At 37.8% G+C, this 16,059-nt stretch overlaps 1 protein-coding gene across 6 annotated transcripts in view; it reads right to left on the bottom strand.

The window, feature by feature from the left end:
* The window catches only part of ZNF385B (zinc finger protein 385B), a 153,627-nt gene that overhangs the window by 105,129 nt on the left and 32,439 nt on the right, over positions 1-16,059 (bottom strand). For 3 of the 6 annotated variants that reach the window (XM_010713542.3, XM_010713540.3, XM_031554191.1), the window contains exon 1: positions 11,960-12,373. The exons of the other annotated variants lie outside the window; for them this stretch is intronic. Coding sequence is in view for 1 of the 3 variants with exons in the window: in XM_010713540.3 (XP_010711842.1) it covers positions 11,960-11,984 (25 nt within the window). In the remaining 2 variants the exon portion in view is untranslated. Of the gene's footprint in view, positions 1-11,959; positions 12,374-16,059 lie in introns of those variants that run through there. 6 annotated transcript variants of the gene reach the window in all.

Here is a 16,059-nt window from a genome sequence, read left to right as displayed (position 1 = left end):
GGGAGGAGGGGAAGGGAGAGAGGGTGGAATGGGGGAGGATGTAGGGGTGACTCTTTCCCCTTACAAGGAAATAAGAACAATTATATATTTTTGAAATCAAGATACATAATACCTCCACATGGACATTCCCCTTATTCGATATTCACTGACAGGTATTCTTCATTATTACTCACAATATCAATTCTGACTTTTGTTTTTAAAGACATTTTATTAGGCCTCCATGCTTCGCATCCCCACCAATTCTTATTACCGTTTTCAAACCCTATGGTGAAGCTGACAAGAAACAGAATAGATTTGACAACTAGAAGCATGGAAATCTAGCAAGAAATTACTATGCAAATGTGTCTGGGAGAAGATAACATTAATAAATATTTGCTGACGGGCCTTTTGCTCTAGTGGGTGGCACATTTATAATGAAAACTTAACAGCAGTTAAAGCCAAAGACCAGAAACCTCAGATGTACTTGTGGATGGTGGATGACAAAGAAGAGGAAAAACACTTCTGCTCGTTGTCATTTTTAAGGAAACTGAGCCAATCTCATTACCTGAGATGAAAATAATTTTCCTTCCAAATTCTCACTTGCTATGTTTTATTTACCAAAAAAAGTAAATCCTTTCGTTCAGCAGTTACTAGCAACTTCCAACACTATGTATTTCAAAGTACTCAGATTCTTTCAAAGCTGAAACATGAAGTGTAACAGGCAACATTAGGTTTGTCATTAAAAACATTAAAACATTAAAAAAAAAAATCAGAGCAGTTATTTATTATAAAAAAAGTTTATACATGTTAAACTTAAGTTAATTCTAGAGCTAAAAGAACATAAATCACATGGAAGCACTCCATATTTTGACTTCACAGTTGAGAAAAAAAATCAGTTCTGAAATTTGACACAAATGTAAGAAAAGGGGAGGAGTTATTTCTATGTGATTGCATGAAAATAAAACACTGTTTTCAGTTTGGACTACAAGAATGTAAGACATTGTTATGGAAGAAAAGTAACTGGCTTGGTGTAACTACACGGAACTAGAGGTAGGGCTCATGTAGCAGGAAAAACATAGACAATTCAGAAGTGAGCAATTTATACCAGACACTGAATGGCATACAGAAGAGAGAAGTCTGTTTCTATTTTAGTTTGAGTGTCCCTACAGTAGAAACTGCTGCAAAATTACTTCCTTTTCTAATACAACCATAGCTGTGATTTTTCTTTCTTAAAACACTCAACTGAAACATTTTTTGGATTTATCAGTGGCCTGCACACTCAAAAGCCTTCCGCTCTGAATAGAGGCACACATACAGATACATACAGATCAGAGATCACCCTAACACCCTGATTAGATAATCGGCAGCTTATTACACTAAAAGGTTGAGTTTACAAGTGATAGAGAAATCAAATAAATTCACAACAAAATCTAAATGTATAGAGCTTTTTCACTTCCATTTCTTTGGGAGAAATTTTGCTAACAGAAAAATACCATATTCTGGCAGCAATTTCATTAGAGTCAGAAATCCTGAACATCAATTTGCAAAATTTAGAAAGATTAGCATCATGCTTTACAGTCACAGGCTTAAGAATAAGCCTGTTAACAGGAAAGCGTTGTCCAGGAGGTTCTGTGCAACTAAATTCTAAGCACTATTTAAAGTAAAACAGGAAGGAATTAGTCATCCAAATAAATTAATATGCTTACGCTGTGCTTCCACCCCTCCCACAAACTACAGAAAGAAAGCTTTGTGTATGGATCGATGGATGGATGTAGGTGCTATGAGCGTGCTACGAATGAGCTGAAGACATCCCAAGGATAATAGCCTGAATATCACATGGTGTGATATTTTTCCTAACAATGAAATGGGAAAATACCAAGGAGTATCTGGCAAGCATTCCAGGTACTAGTAGTGATGAAATGAAAAAGATTCCATGAAATTATTTACATGATTGGATTGTGGGCAGACAGTTCCAAAACGACTTTATAAAATATAGGAAAGATTCTGCCCAGTAAGTCACATGCCATGTCTTTATAAAAACTAAGAAAATAGGTAGAAGATATGGTATTTCCTGTTTTTTGTGTTTATTGAAAATACACTTTAGATAAGTGAAAGTCTTTGGAACTAATACTGAGAAACTTACGTGAAATGTTACATGTGATAGAAGGAACTCCAACTAAAGTCCCCTTTGATATTAAGATCCACACACACACAAAAAAAGCAACCAATAGTTGTAACATGTTTAAGTGCTAGAAATCACTGCACAATCATATGTAAATGCTATCCGGGACAATATCAAGCTACAAAACTGTCTCTATATTTAACATACGGTGTTAGAAATTGGGGCTAATTTTTACAGAAGAACTAAGAGAGCCAGCTATATCACATGCAGTTGATTCAGCCTGGAAAACAACTGTCCCTTCACAAGTGCTCTCTGAGAAAAGTTTGATCTTGCCAGCTGAAAACTCACTGCAGTAGAGCAAGGAAAGTAGAAGTCCAGAAAAATCTGGAGAAATACTGGTAGCACTAACCTGATATTGATAACTCCTAACCTGATACTAAGAAAGAGAGCTTTACGCATTCAGTTCTAGATGAAAGAGTATCTACCACTGGTAAGAGTACATTGTGAAGACTTAAAAAGCCAGGACTCACCATTCTGCTACTGAGGAGGCAAAGTTGTAATTCTGATTCACTAGGGGAGTTCCTGAGATCACTGCTATGACTCAAGTTTTTGAAAGAAAAGGTAAGAGATGCTTCTTCCAGCTGTTACAATTTGTGTTTGCAATAGCACACTTAATACAAACAGCAATGGACTTGCCCAAGCTACCTAGACAGAAAAGGAGACATATCCAACAGTAAAAGAAGACAACTCCAGGCTTGTAATACAGAAAATTCAGATTAGTATTAAAATGCAATTCTCAGCAGTTAAGTTAATGGATAATTTAAACAGTTCAGCAGTATAACAACTGAATTTATCAAGTCCTGAAGTCCTTAAATTGAACTTGGATGTTTCTCTAAATAACATGTTCTAGTTCAATTGCAGTTATTTAACACCATAGAGTTGCATACTAGAGAGAGAAATTTCTCATAAAGAAGGAATTAAAAGAATTAAGGAGATTAGGACTTGGTGATTCCTTTGGTCCTCAAAATCTTCCAAACTCAGTGGATATGAGTTTGATTCTGAATTTGTTTATAGCAAGAGAATGAGGCTAGACCATACGTAGCTTACAAAATCCTTGGCTTCCAAACATCCTGGTAACAAGTTCACTTTGATCTGTGTAACAGAAAGATTGTTCTCATTATTTTCAGTTAATTAGTAGATGTCCCTTCAGACTTTACTTCACTCTGGCAGCAAATTGTTCCCCATCACAATGGCACAAGCATGTTCCTTGAGCATTCAGCAGCAAGGACAAAGAGGAAAAAAGAAAAAAAAGAAGTAAAGAAAAACCGTAAGTGGTTCTTCAAGCAGTCCACCACTGTCTCTCTACACCATTACTGACGTCACTCTTACACGTATTTAACGCCTGAAATGTTGAATTTGCAAAACAATGTCTACTAGAACTCTAACAGCAAGCAATAAACTACATGTTCATTCAACAGGTGGTTTAAAAAATAATGTATGAGTAAAAAAATTTCAGTTTCAGATGAAGTAGTGTATTTACGATTTTCTTACAGATTAACACCACTCATCAAGAATTGCTATTGTGGAGCATTTTACAACACATTTCTAGCTACATGTTTTGTGACCATTAAGGACACTAAAAATTGCTATTTTTTCACCCAAGTTCAGTGCATGCTCTATCTTGCACACAGGCACCTCACCCAATCTTTCCAAATCCCTGACATTTCTCAAGCAGTGTCTTTGCCACAGAGAGATCAGTGTTGAACAAATGAGGCATATCCTGTTTCAGAAGGGCTGGATCAGCTCCCTTCTGTGCAGTATGCAGCTGTCAGTCTTGAGAATGAAAACCTCTGCTGCAGCAGGAATCAGACTCAGAGTAGCTGAATTGGCTGCTAATCAGCAACCAGCAGAAAGAACGCACTCTTGCTCTCCACTCCTTAGTTATTCAATTAATTCATGACAACTATTGTCATCTGCATTTCTATCTTAGCTATTTAAAACACCTAAAGTAACTTGGGTAAAAATGTAAAAATGGAAAAATTACTACATTGACTCTAAAAAAATTCTGTCATTCCATAATCTACTAAGTATTTAAGCAAAAAAAGATACAAGTTATGATTATAAGCAAGGCCTGTCTTTGCCACGGTAGGAGTCCAGAGCAATTAAGCACAACAGACAGGAGCTTTACTAAAATCTGCTTTTTCCTTCTGCCATTGGAATCTTGACGTAAAGTGTGACTGAAATCTATAGCCTTAACTTCAAATGGGACTGTAAATTTCAGAGTGATGCTTGGTCTTCAATAAATTAACAGTCCTCCAAATGTATTTCTTGTATATAAAAGACCACTATGCAGGCATACGTAAGCTAGCGATCAAAGAACTCCACAAATCTTTTCGTTCTTCTTTCAGTGAAGGCAGCTAGAATTTTTACTTGAAAATAATAATAATAATAATAATAATAGAAGTTAAATCATCTGATAAAATTATTATTTAGAAAGCCATTCTTAACGGCTTTTGAATGCTGTTCAATTTAATAACATGCCTATTAGGCATAAAACGGACTTTTAAAGATAAAGGAACTGTACATTAAATTTTGTTTATAAGCACAGATAAAAAGGTGAAATACAATATATTTATTCAAATACAAAGCAACACAAAACACTAAAATTTTTTTCTAATTTATTTTCTTGTTTTTCTCACTCTGCTTTGCTATTGGGTATCTTGATATAGATAAAAGCAGCAGAATATTTCTGCCTCTACTGAATAACTGATGGTGAACAATGTGAAAACTGCAAGTATCAAATACTGCCTATTTGCAATGAACATTTTCTAGAATTTAGGAATTTATAAAGCATTTTGATCTATAGCTTTTCCATCCAAATATTTATGAGTAAATATTCCCTTACAAATCATAACTAGATTACAGGCAATTCAACGAGTTCCTAAATTATTACTTTATTAATTTGGATTTTAAGCTTTACTGATCATCTAATTCAAAAACATTTCCCACAAAATGATACCAACTGCATAGGTACCATGCAGTAAGAATGGCTTCAGTACAGAAGTCTGCCATGTAACAGAGAGAACAATGTCAACCAAAATATTTTATCCCATTCAAGTAATATTAAGTAATCTCTACAACAAAGTGTTTTCACTTGTCTCTCCAGAGGAAGGAGGAAATAAGGAAGAGCAAAAATCTTTCTTGCAAAGAGAAATACTTGCTAGAAAGGAAAAAAAAATCACTAAAATGAGCAAATGCTAGCAAATGATAAACAAAATGAAGAAGCAACAAAAATATTTTTAGTTGTTTCTGCCAGATCTTGTTTCTGTCAATAGTTCTTAACAAAAAATCTGGTGTTACAAGTTTCAGATAAACATTCCTGTTAACCATATCACAACAAAAAAAGCTCAGAATGCTTCCATGATGATTTAATCCTAAGCAAATAAGTTTCTGGTATTTCAGCTTTGAATTTATGAAGCCTGTGCCCTGCTTACTAGCCACAGCAACTTGTATCTTATTTTCAGCAGTCTGGGCATGCCAAGTGCCAAGTGCTACTTATGTTTCTTTAAAAAAATAAATAAAAAGAGGACATTACAGTGACTGTTTAATACAATGGGGATTGTTACTATCCAGAACCTTACTAGAGACACACCAGGCTCCAGCCTTGTTGCTAACAAACTTGGCCACAGTACACTAATTGCAATTCCTAACAATAAAACTTCAGTTCTTTCCAACTAGTCTGCATTTTCTTGATGAAGTGATTTCTGTGACTTTTTATCCAGATGTGCCACTCCAAAGCCTAGAAATCTTCCTCACCTCTTTATTTTCTCCACGGTCCTCTTCAGTCTGTTCTGCTGATTAAAAAAAAAAAGAGAGACTCCTTTTCTACTGACTCCCAGGACCATGATTTCATTCTACCTTTTATGAAACACAATAATTCGGGATGCCATCATTACGAACACTCTATGCTGAGTGAGAAGTTGAATGCCCATATACAAAAATTTAAAATCCAAGTTGAGCAAAATGAAGAACAATTTTAGGAACACCCTTTGTGGATTTCTTCTTAAGAAAGAAAGGAAATGGAGTTCCCTGAGCGAAATTCACAAGATTCCAGCTGATAAATTCTGAATTATGTTGTTGATGAATGCTTAAAGAGAGCACAAGGGAAACAATGGTACCACTGTCCTGCATTAAATTATTTGACAGAAAACCACATAGGCTGCTAATTTCTACGTATGTTTTTTACATATATAATTTATTTTTAAAAGAGCAGAGGAGAGTTCCTAGATAGATTCTCAGCTCAAGAAAAGGTTCTAACCAGCACACTAGGGACCTGTTCTCTGTCTCTTCCTCTGGCTCAGTAGGAACATAAATAGCATCCAACTGAACAACTCTAACACAAGGGAGAAACAAACCAAAACGACACACAGACAACTCAGAATTCCCTGCATGTGTAAACAGCTGTTTACCTCCAATCCTTCAAGAACAGGACTTCAAGCCCATGTACTGATCAGAGCATAGGTCTTATATGCTGTTCAGAGATACTGCAGAAACTACTACATGATGTTACAAAACACATCTCTCCAAGAACTCTCATCTAGCCAGAAGTTTGACATTTTCACACTGCCTAGCAAGAAATGTTTGCCCATCAAGCTTTCACAGTGTATTTTTTCACTCAGCTCCTACGACACACCTTAAGAATTCGATAAGTACCATCTCTTAATTTGAAAAAGCACTGATCATTAATTTGAAGGTCTGCACTGATCATGCACAAAAAAAAGCTCTGCTCAGGGTAGGTCCAAGAGCTACCCAAGGCTAATGAATATAGCCTTTCATCTGCCCAGCTGCTGGTCAATACAGAAGCAAACTTTTTTCGTCCTTACAGATCAAAAAGTACTCTGCTTTCCTCCCATCAGAAAAGAAAACAGGAACAAAAAACCTACATGAAAGGAAAGTTATTCGGTTCATTTTCTCTTGAAAGGCACATTATGAGCACTGCTCAGAATCCAACAAAACAGAAAGCATATAGAAAAAAGCACAGCTTCTTGGCTGAACATTCTGGGTGAGGCTTCCAGAACATCTCAACTCCTGCCTGGCTCTCTAGCTTATCGGCAGGGAACAACATGCTGAAACTCCAGCTTCAGCAGTAGGCTTCGACAGGACTGCTGCAGTGTCAGCTTACTCTGCTCTCTTGGCAGGAATCATTAATGACCTTCACTGAAGAAGACAAATCCAAGATTTCTAAACAGAGCTTGCCTAGTCTCAAATCACAAAGTCAAGTCATCAACACAGAATAGCTTACAACTCTAAACCACTTCCCCAGTTATTTTTTCCTTTTAGCTTACAGCATCCTCTTTTTCAAGATCTTCTTGTAAGTAAACTTGCAGTAGTGAAGCTGCTATCCCCAGAACACTCGAATAATAAAGACCCCATGCTTTAACATTTATGTCTTCTAAAGGATCTTCTAAAGAAGAAGAAATTATGGTGCCATGTGAAAATCATCAATCTGAAACAGAAATGCTCTCTTGAAGATGTAGAGTTCCCTACTAGGAAGCTCTGTCCAGTTTAACTAGTATTCTGGATCTTGCTTCTCTCGTTATGTACCAATGTGAAATGACAGGAAGAGAAATACACAGCAGTAAAGACACTTGGAAGAAGATGCAATATCTCTGGAGCTAAACGTACCTTACATGCAACAAAGTCTTGGAACAAAGAACTAGCCAGCTTGAAATGTGACAAGCATACATTTATAGCTATAAAAAGCACATAAAAAAGAATCTCACAAAGAATAAAAGGATAAGGAAAGGCATTCCAGCTAAAGTACTTACAGAAATAAAACAAGTTTTATATGCTATGGTAGTGACATGTCACACGTCATTTTCCAAATGTTTGTAATGATGTTTTCTGCCTGGTAGCCTTTAAACATGTGCTGGAGGATAGCAAGCAAATTTATTCAGAAGTCCTAAAATGACAGCAAGCACGTATTTATTCAAAGGTCCTAAAATGACAGCAACCATCTTTTTTCAAGCTGCATAAAAAACAAGCTGTCAGTTTGCATCAACTTCATGACTACAGGATGCTCCAAAAACCATGACTTTGAGAAAGGGGCTTTGTTGAACTGATGTTCTGCTACCTTCCAATGAGATTTTTAGTAGCATTCTCCAGAGATTCCACTTCTTCCTCCATGATGATGGAATAATCAAGAACTGCTACATCCACTTCAGTTTACCTCTTAGCAGGTTGACCTCCAGCTTCTTTCCCAAAAAAAGGTATACTAATAGCTGATCAGGATTTTTCCTCAGTACTTAGAGATGACACCCATCAGTTCTAGAGCCCACTAGGCCTTCCACACAAAACACAGATTTTGTCCCCAGTTGACACAACTTGGCAAGAAAAAGAGTTACATCATAAAAATTGCTCATTGTAGGATCAAATCAGAATTATGAAAACTCTTACCAAAAGCAGCACAGTTTAAAGTTTCCTAGTATACAACAGAGATTAATGTAAACTGGATAAAGTAATCCAAGTGAAGCCTAACAGTACAATATTAATCACCTTCATTTTTCACTATGAGTAGCTGCTATTAAGGGAACAATTTTTAATCTGGCAGAGGTAGAATGTTCTTCCATGATTCAGTCTCACATCTGTGCTGAAGAAGATAACAGAATAGATCCTCCTGGAAGCTGTGTTAAGGTATGCAGAATAGAAAGAGGTGATATGAGACAATCAGCATGGCTTCACCAAGGGCAAGTCCTTCCTGATCAGCCTAGAGGCTTTCAACAACAGCATAAACGCATCAGAAAGAAGAGCCATTGATGTCATTGTTCTGGACTTCAGCAAGGCCTTTGACACCATCCCTCACAACATTCTTCTCTCCAAATTGGAAATCTACGGATTTGATTAGTTGAACTGTTTGATGGACGAGGAATTGGTTGCAAGACTGTACTCAGAGACTGATGGTCAATAGCTCCATGTCTCTATGGAGATCAGCGATGAGTCATGTCCTTCAGGAATACCTCCATCAATGATGTCAACACTGGGATCAAGAGCACTCTCACCAAGCTGCAGATGACACAAAGCTGCATGGTGCAGGTGGGACAACTTATGGAAGCCTAGACAGGCTCTAGCAGTGGGCCCAGGAAAACCTCAACACATTCAACAAAGCCATCTAGGTCATGGCAATCATCACTATCAATACAAGTTGAGGGATGAAAAAAACTGAGCACAAACCTGCTGAAAAGGACTTGGGAGTAGTGGTGGATGGGAAGCTGGACATGAACCAGAAATGTACTCTCATAAGCCAGAAAGCCAATCCTATCCAGGACTGCATCACAAGAAACGTGGCCAGCAGGTGGAAGAAGGTGACCCTACCCCTCTACTACTCTGCACTGGCCAGAGCTCACCTGGAGTGCTGTGTCCATATTTGGAGTCCTCAGAAAGGAACAACATAGACCTGTTAGAGGACATACAGAGGAGGGCCACAGAAACAATCCAACTCCCCTATGAAGACATGTTGAGAGAGCTGGGGCTGTTCAGCATAGAGAAGAGAAGACTCGGGGAGATCTGAGAGCAGTCTTTCACTATCAAAAGGGAGGCTGTAAGAAAGGTGACAGGCTTTTTCACAGGGTCTGTGGTGACAGGACAAGGGAAGGTTTAGACTGCATATAAAGAAAAAGTTTTTTGTGCTAAGGGTAGTGAGGCACTAGCGCAGGTTGTCCACAGAAGTTGTGCATGCCCTGTACCTGGAGACTTTCAAGGTCACGCTGGACAGGGCTCTGAGCAACCTGATCTAGCAGCAGATGTCCCTGCTCATTGCAGGGGAATTAGACTAGATTACCGTTTAGGGTCCCTTCCAACTCAAATTATTATATGATTTTAAGAATGAAATACAGGTTAAAAAACAGCTGCCTAATCAATTTACAGATTATATGCTTTACAAAAGGGTTAAAAAAAAAAAAGTATTTACTAACAACTTACAGCAACTTCTAAAAGTTTCCAGATAGACCCTGTAACACATTCTATAGTTGCATTCTAGAATGACTCCCCTGGATGTTTAGGGTGCCTCACAGACATGTGTCAAGTGCACTTTGTCTTTGATCACTGAATAAACACACAGAGTAAGATATCATCAGGGGACAGTAATTTTCCATGTCACAATAGAAGCTTATTGCAAAGTGATTCAAAAATTCTGTATGAATCTTAAGAAGGTGACAATCAGTTTAATATTTTTACATCACGAATAAAAATATGCTTAGGAATGTTCTATGAAAAACTACCAAACAACTCCAAAATGCTAACTGAAACATGAATAGTCACTGGGAACAATTTTCCTTTATTAGGATCTCCCTAGACTCCCCCCCCTCACCTGCTTTTGTTGTTGGTTTTGTCTACTGGTTTTCTGTGTGTATGTTTTTCTTTATTGTAGAGGGGGAGGGAGGGGAGAGGGGAGGTTATCTCCAAAGAACACCTTAGCAAAAGCTATCAGCTTTGACAGAACACCAAAATTCTGGCACTGAACCAGAAATTGACCATTACCATAAAAAGAACTGCTAAATGAGAAACCATGTGCTCAGTATAAAACTAATTTCATGCTTTCAAAAGCACACAGTGGCTTCTAGCAAGATAGTGGCCCTGGGACTTGCAAAGACAGATTGGCTAATACAAATGGTGTGTGCTCCTGATGCAGTCTGCTTAGCCAAGCTTTACATGTACTGGCAGCAAATGGAAATTCTCGAATCTTCTGTCAAACAAATATACACTTATCTATAACTTTAGAGCTGAAAGCTATAAAACAGCTGCCTCATAAATATATTTAGCAGGAAAATGCATGAGCTGTCCTAGTTCCTTGTTAAAAAAAAAAAACCAACAGAAAACACAGCAGTCTTTACACAGAAAGCACAGACATTTTTAGCAAGCAGGAAAAACATTAATAAGTATTTTTCAGCTTCTTCCCTTCTTTAACTAAAATACTTACTATCAGAAGATCGAAATCAAATCATAGCAGGTCTCAGAACGCAACATATTAGCACAACAACAGTGCTTAATGAATTTAATTTTTTAAGTGCTCTGCTATAGATAAATTCTCAAACTTTTTTTTTTTTTGAACAGGTACAAAGTTCATTCAGTTTTCAATAATGCTTCTGTCAAGCTTAAAGATTTATTACCACAACTTCACAGACTACCTTCAGCACAGCATCTGTTCCCTTAAGTAAAACTTACTGCACTAAATCTCAAATTTAACTGATTAGGGAGAAGCGACAGTCATTTTATACCCTTCTCAAAGCAAGCTGTCAGTGTAAATGAATTATCGGATGCTATCCTGGGCATGACAGGTCATAACTTTTAATATTAACAATGACAGACATAGACAACATGTCAAATCCAGTATACAATTTATTTCCTTCTTCACTTTCATAGCTTATCTGAAGAATCCAACAGCTCTTGTGCTTTGCATTTAATTATAATTTGAGATTTAACAAGCCAAAAAGCAAGCTCTTGCAAGGGGTATTTAGTCACACTGTTAATTAGTTCCTTCCTATAGCAATAATACAGCACTACTAACATGTTTCAGAAACACTTAAAACACATAGGAAGTCACCTAGTGAAAAGATGCCCTCTGCAAGCAGCAAGCAAGGAATGGGAGCCTGCCACACATTTAGTGTTACTCTGAATATTGAAATAAGAGAAGAATTTATGTATGATATATATTGTCATTTTTCTTAACATTTCCACTGGAGTAACTAATATACAAACAACATGAGTACAGAAATACTGCTGAACACGTAAGCATTCACTACTAATATCGCATCACAAGGCAATTCAGTGAAGTTTAATTTAAAAAAAAAAAATCATACTCACCTCTACTGGGAAGTCCACTCCACATTATGGCAGTAGTATTTAATGAGCTCAAAAGGAACTAAGTGACATAAACAAAACTTCCAGTATGCAACCAATACGATCTACAGTGCTACAGAGCCTTGGCTTCAGCCCTGCTCCTCTGTCACAGTGCACTGGCACACCAGTGCAGCTCCAAACCTTCCCAGATGCTGCCTTATAGCACTGCTCATTGAAAATCCTTCACACGCTGGCAACATTTTAGGGAAGGACAAGCACACTCTGAGTCATTTGTAAAGAAAGCAAAGCAATTTCAGTTCTGTATCTTCATGCGGACGGAAACACAGAGCACTGTCAAAGTAGAAGTCTGAGGTGAATTTATGCTGAGAAACAGGCAACCTAAGCAGTCATTATCAATGCATGAAATCAGCCAGTGATCAAATTCAAACAAACCATAAAAAGGGTATGATTATGAAACGCTCCACAGATCCAGCTCCAAACCACACAGAACGAGGAATCATTTATCTAGCCTGTGTAAATGTTAAAAATAGCTCTGTCTCTTCTACAATGAGCACGAGACAGAGGAGAAGCTGTAGCCTGTACTGTGGTGGTTTGCTACTGGGAAAAATCTGGCAATAAAAATTAATGATTCCTTACAGCTTTTCTAAATAAGATTAATTTCCAATTATGCAGATGAACAAATAAGTACTCTTTAACCACATAACTGACAAAGCCTATCAGATTTATACAAATACGATATCTGCTAAAGAGAATCATAAATGTCTAGAGGAATTTCAGAATACTGACCCATCTGTACAGACTGGCAGATTAAGTATTCGTCCTCCTTAAAAAAAAAAAAACCAGCTACTAAAAACATGACATTATACAACCTATACCTTTGCCTTTCGAAAACAATAATAATTTTTCATTACTTACTATGAAAAATCTCCATGGCTTATTAAATTCATGCTCTTCCTACTCCCACAGAGCCTTCCCACTGTGTAAATCCTTTTGTCTTTTCAGGTACTTCAACTTCATATGTTTTCTTTCCCAAAAAAGGTAAGAGGGCATGTGCCACTGTGCACACTCACACTCTCAAAGATTTTAAATACACAGCGTAATAAGAATCAGATGTAATCATGAATCAAGTTTAAAAAGAAATAGAAGGACACAGAGGTTTTTATTATAATACCTGTACAGTTATCCAAACATACTACTGTGTCATGATACAGCTATGAAAGAAATTTTGGCTGGCTCTGTTCCCAGATGAAGATACTTACTATAAAGAATATCTGATTTACTTTTGAAAGATAAAAATAGTAAAAAAAAAAAGTTAGCTTATTATTTTTTTATTTCATTCATTTCTGTACTCAATCATTGTTGGAAAGACACACTGAATAAAACTGATAAATCCACACTTAGAGAAACCACTTTTTTGAACTCTACATCTGATTCTTGGACGTCTTGAATGTCAGTTCTTTACCACAACATAATTGCCCCCAAGAGAGATTATAAACCGTCAGCAAAGACGAGTCTTCTGCAGAGATTTTTGATACAGGACTATACTTACACACACTCACGTGCTAGGGACTAATGCAACAAGTGGCAATGGTTGTAACCAATTCCATTTGGAAACCTTTCCCCACACCACCTACAACAAATCCCTCCGCATTTTTTCCACCAGACTAGTCACATACCAAATCTGCTTACAAGTGTCATTCATGTACTCACTGCCTCCAAGAGGATGACATGGGGACTACAGGTGGATAATTGTTCTGATGGTACATTGAGTACATTGATCACTTCAAAAAACATGTTCTTTTTTTCCTTAATTTTGTATCATCACTTAAACAAATAACAGAAAAAAAGAGCCCATTTCAATGAAAAAAATAATAACATCTCCAACTATTTTCTTGATCATCAATGACAGTCCCACTGTATTTTTTTAATCTTTACCTGTACTTTCACAATGCAACTACTCAAAGACAGAGCAAAATATTACATCAGATCTGTCCCTTGATATTCACACTCATCATCATTTTGTAAAGAGTATCAAGAGCATAAAAACAATCTAAACTCCCCTTAATTTCAGGCAACTAATTACACTAACCGTAAGAAAAATAGCAGCCATTCCACATAAATGCATTTCATGTTGCTGTTAACTTAACAGCACATATTTCCTAAGTAAATTGCGGGAGATATTCAAATGACAGAAACAACGTGGAGCAGTATACCAACTACAGCCTTGTTCAGAAGAACACTGAATAAGGAAAGTAGTCAATTTACACTGCAGTGAGAAGTGAAACACTAGGTTTCTCAACAACTCAAAAATTTAAGTTACATTACAAGAGTATAACCTCTTTATTACCTTCCTCTAATACAATTTTAAAAAATTTTCTTCTTATTGTGAGACTCTAATCTTTGGTTCTGCCAAAGAGACAGATTTTGCCCAGAGGTGGACAGCAAAGAGGCAGGGCAACTCCCTTTCCTCACAGGGACAGCAGAAGAACACTCCCTGACATCACTTCACTTTGTGTCTCCAGAGCAGCATCTTTCCATGGCTTCCCAGGAGGGCTGTAGGCAGCAGAGAGAGAAGGCAGAAGAAGAAGAGAAGGCTGGCCTTACTCAAGTCTAGAAAAGCTTGGGGCACAACACAACAACAAATAAACCCATAGTGCTTTCCCATTACCCTATGTAGACTTGCACACTACTTCCATAGCTTCATATGCAAGAGCTGTGGAAGATATAGCTTCAATTTCTCAAGATACTGTTGGTTGCTGCTTAGCATTTCTGAGTATTCACTAGAATGAGTAATAAACACATTCTGTAATAAAACTTAGATTATCCTTGTTTGCTTATTTTTTTCTTCCAGAAGAATGTCAGATACATGCAGACAAGGTATTTTAGGGTCCAGTTCAAGAAGCTTAAAGCAAGCAAAAATTCTGTTCACTGTTGAGCTGGCACAAAGCACTTCAGATGGCAACTAATCTACACGGCAGAAAGTAAGTCTGGGTCCAGCTCAGGATTCAAACCTACATGCAAAGCTGTCCATTCAGGATCTGGTTCTGCTGGCAATCAGAAAAACAGGAAAACACTGCACTGAAATAAGAGTAATGCACTGCAGTTTCCTTTGGTTGTAACAGACCATCACTTAACCCATGGTTTCTGATTCTCATCACTGATCCTGTGAAGTTGCACTGAACTCATGCCCTGTCAAGGTGATTTCCTTCACCGTTCTGTAAAAGAGACACACATTTACTAGGGTAAGTATATGCCTCTGCATGCAAGTCTACCTGAAATATTCTCAGAAGCATTTCCTGAAATTTACCACTAGTCTTCCTCCCTCCCCCCAAGTCAGGTATTTAGAAAAATCAGTTATTAGTTTAAATGAGATCTCGAAGAAGGCCCTTGTCATCTGGCACAGCTGAAGGCACTACCTAACTCAAGACACTTAGTTTGGGAACCCAGTATTCAAGTTACCTATCTAGGCCATAGATCCTGTAAAGCATGTGCATCCAACCTGCTAGTTTTATGTTTTTGTTGCCCTAATTTTTAATTTTTATGTTTTGTTTTAAAAATGTCAAAAAAAAGTAAGTTCTGTTACTTAAACTATATTGTATATTTTATCTGCAACCCAAGACAGCTCCTCTTCACTCAAAGCCACTCAGGCAAGCCAAAAGGTTTGACACGATTCAGTGTTTTAGCTGTAAGCCTCCATTGCCTTGAAAGGATGCCCAGACTTCCCACATAACGCAGCATCACACAAGATGGCAAAGCAGCGCTAATTTCTGCTGCCAAAAAAGGAAAAAAAAAAAAACAATAAAAAACCTGACTTCTCCATCCTGCCTTGCTCTCCTTCAGTGCCCAGACGGGCCCAGGACACCCAACGAGTGAGGACCGGAGCGTGAGTTCCTCAGGGGAAAACTGAGACGAACAGAACGACACCGTTTAAAACCCCGCCGCAGCACACCTTAACAAAAGGCTGATGATCGCTCGGCACGCCGGTTGCACGGCCAGGCCGAAGGCAGCGGCAGCACGCACTGGTGCCGAGCACAGCGCAGGCTGCAGCCCCACCTGCTGGGCGCGGGCACCGCTGCATGCCCCGGTCCGTGCCTCGGCGGCCG

Source organism: Meleagris gallopavo, chromosome 7, assembly GCF_000146605.3.
Source record: "Meleagris gallopavo isolate NT-WF06-2002-E0010 breed Aviagen turkey brand Nicholas breeding stock chromosome 7, Turkey_5.1, whole genome shotgun sequence".
NCBI classification, from domain to species: domain Eukaryota; kingdom Metazoa; phylum Chordata; class Aves; order Galliformes; family Phasianidae; genus Meleagris; species Meleagris gallopavo.
The sequence above is the reverse complement of the archived record's forward strand: the minus strand, read 5'-3'. Positions and strand labels throughout refer to the sequence as shown.